We start from the raw sequence: 677 nt of genomic DNA on the forward strand, positions 1-677 counted from the left end.
TCCCTAAGCCACTCTAAACATTCCCCAGAAGTTGTGCCTCCCAGCACCCTCTGATGTGCTTTGCAGCCTGTCCACAGGAGCTGGGTGGACTTTGGCCTCTCCCCAGGGAGACATGGGCAGCACACCAGATCAGCACCTTCTGGAAACAACATTCCTCATGTCTTAAGATCTACCCATGGAAGCAAGTTGCTGAGAACTGGGATGGCTTCACACCACCATCCCATAGTTTAAGACAGCGGAAAGAGCCAGCATGGCCTTACTGCTAAGCATCAAAGCAATGGCAGCAGCACCTCTGGGGCTGTGGGCCCTGCTCCTCAGCCCTGTGTGTTCCAAGGCCCCTGTTCAAAGATGTCACTCACGTGTTCTGGTGTGCGCGCTGGATGCAGTTGAATATCTGCCCGTGTTCAGGGTCTGTGCTGTACATGGTTGGATACTGCCAAAAAATAAACCAGCAGCAAAGCATCAGCAAGTGTGACCTGCAGCTCCTTTTCCCAGGAGTGCGGGGCTGTCCGAGTGCTTGCAAGACCAACCTGCAGTGACAGGTTAGAGCCTGTCCCTGCCCTGGGGCCCACAAAAGCCGTGTTCAAGGTCACCGCCTTCCTGGAGCTGCTGCCTGGCTGCAGAGACCTCCCCAGGCCTCAAATCCAGCACCACATGCACTGGGTACATTTGCTCCA

The 677-nt window shown here is 55.4% G+C and overlaps 1 protein-coding gene across 1 annotated transcript in view; it reads right to left on the minus strand.

The window, feature by feature from the left end:
• Positions 1–677, minus strand: part of MGST3 (microsomal glutathione S-transferase 3) — a 5,703-nt gene that overhangs the window by 1,634 nt on the left and 3,392 nt on the right. The window contains exon 3 of the mRNA XM_008630165.2: positions 360–433. Coding sequence (XP_008628387.1) covers positions 360–433 — 74 coding nt within the window. The remainder of the gene's footprint in view (positions 1–359; positions 434–677) is intronic.

This window comes from Corvus brachyrhynchos, unplaced genomic scaffold (assembly GCF_000691975.1).
Source record: "Corvus brachyrhynchos isolate BGI_N302 unplaced genomic scaffold, ASM69197v1 scaffold101, whole genome shotgun sequence".
Taxonomy (NCBI): domain Eukaryota; kingdom Metazoa; phylum Chordata; class Aves; order Passeriformes; family Corvidae; genus Corvus; species Corvus brachyrhynchos.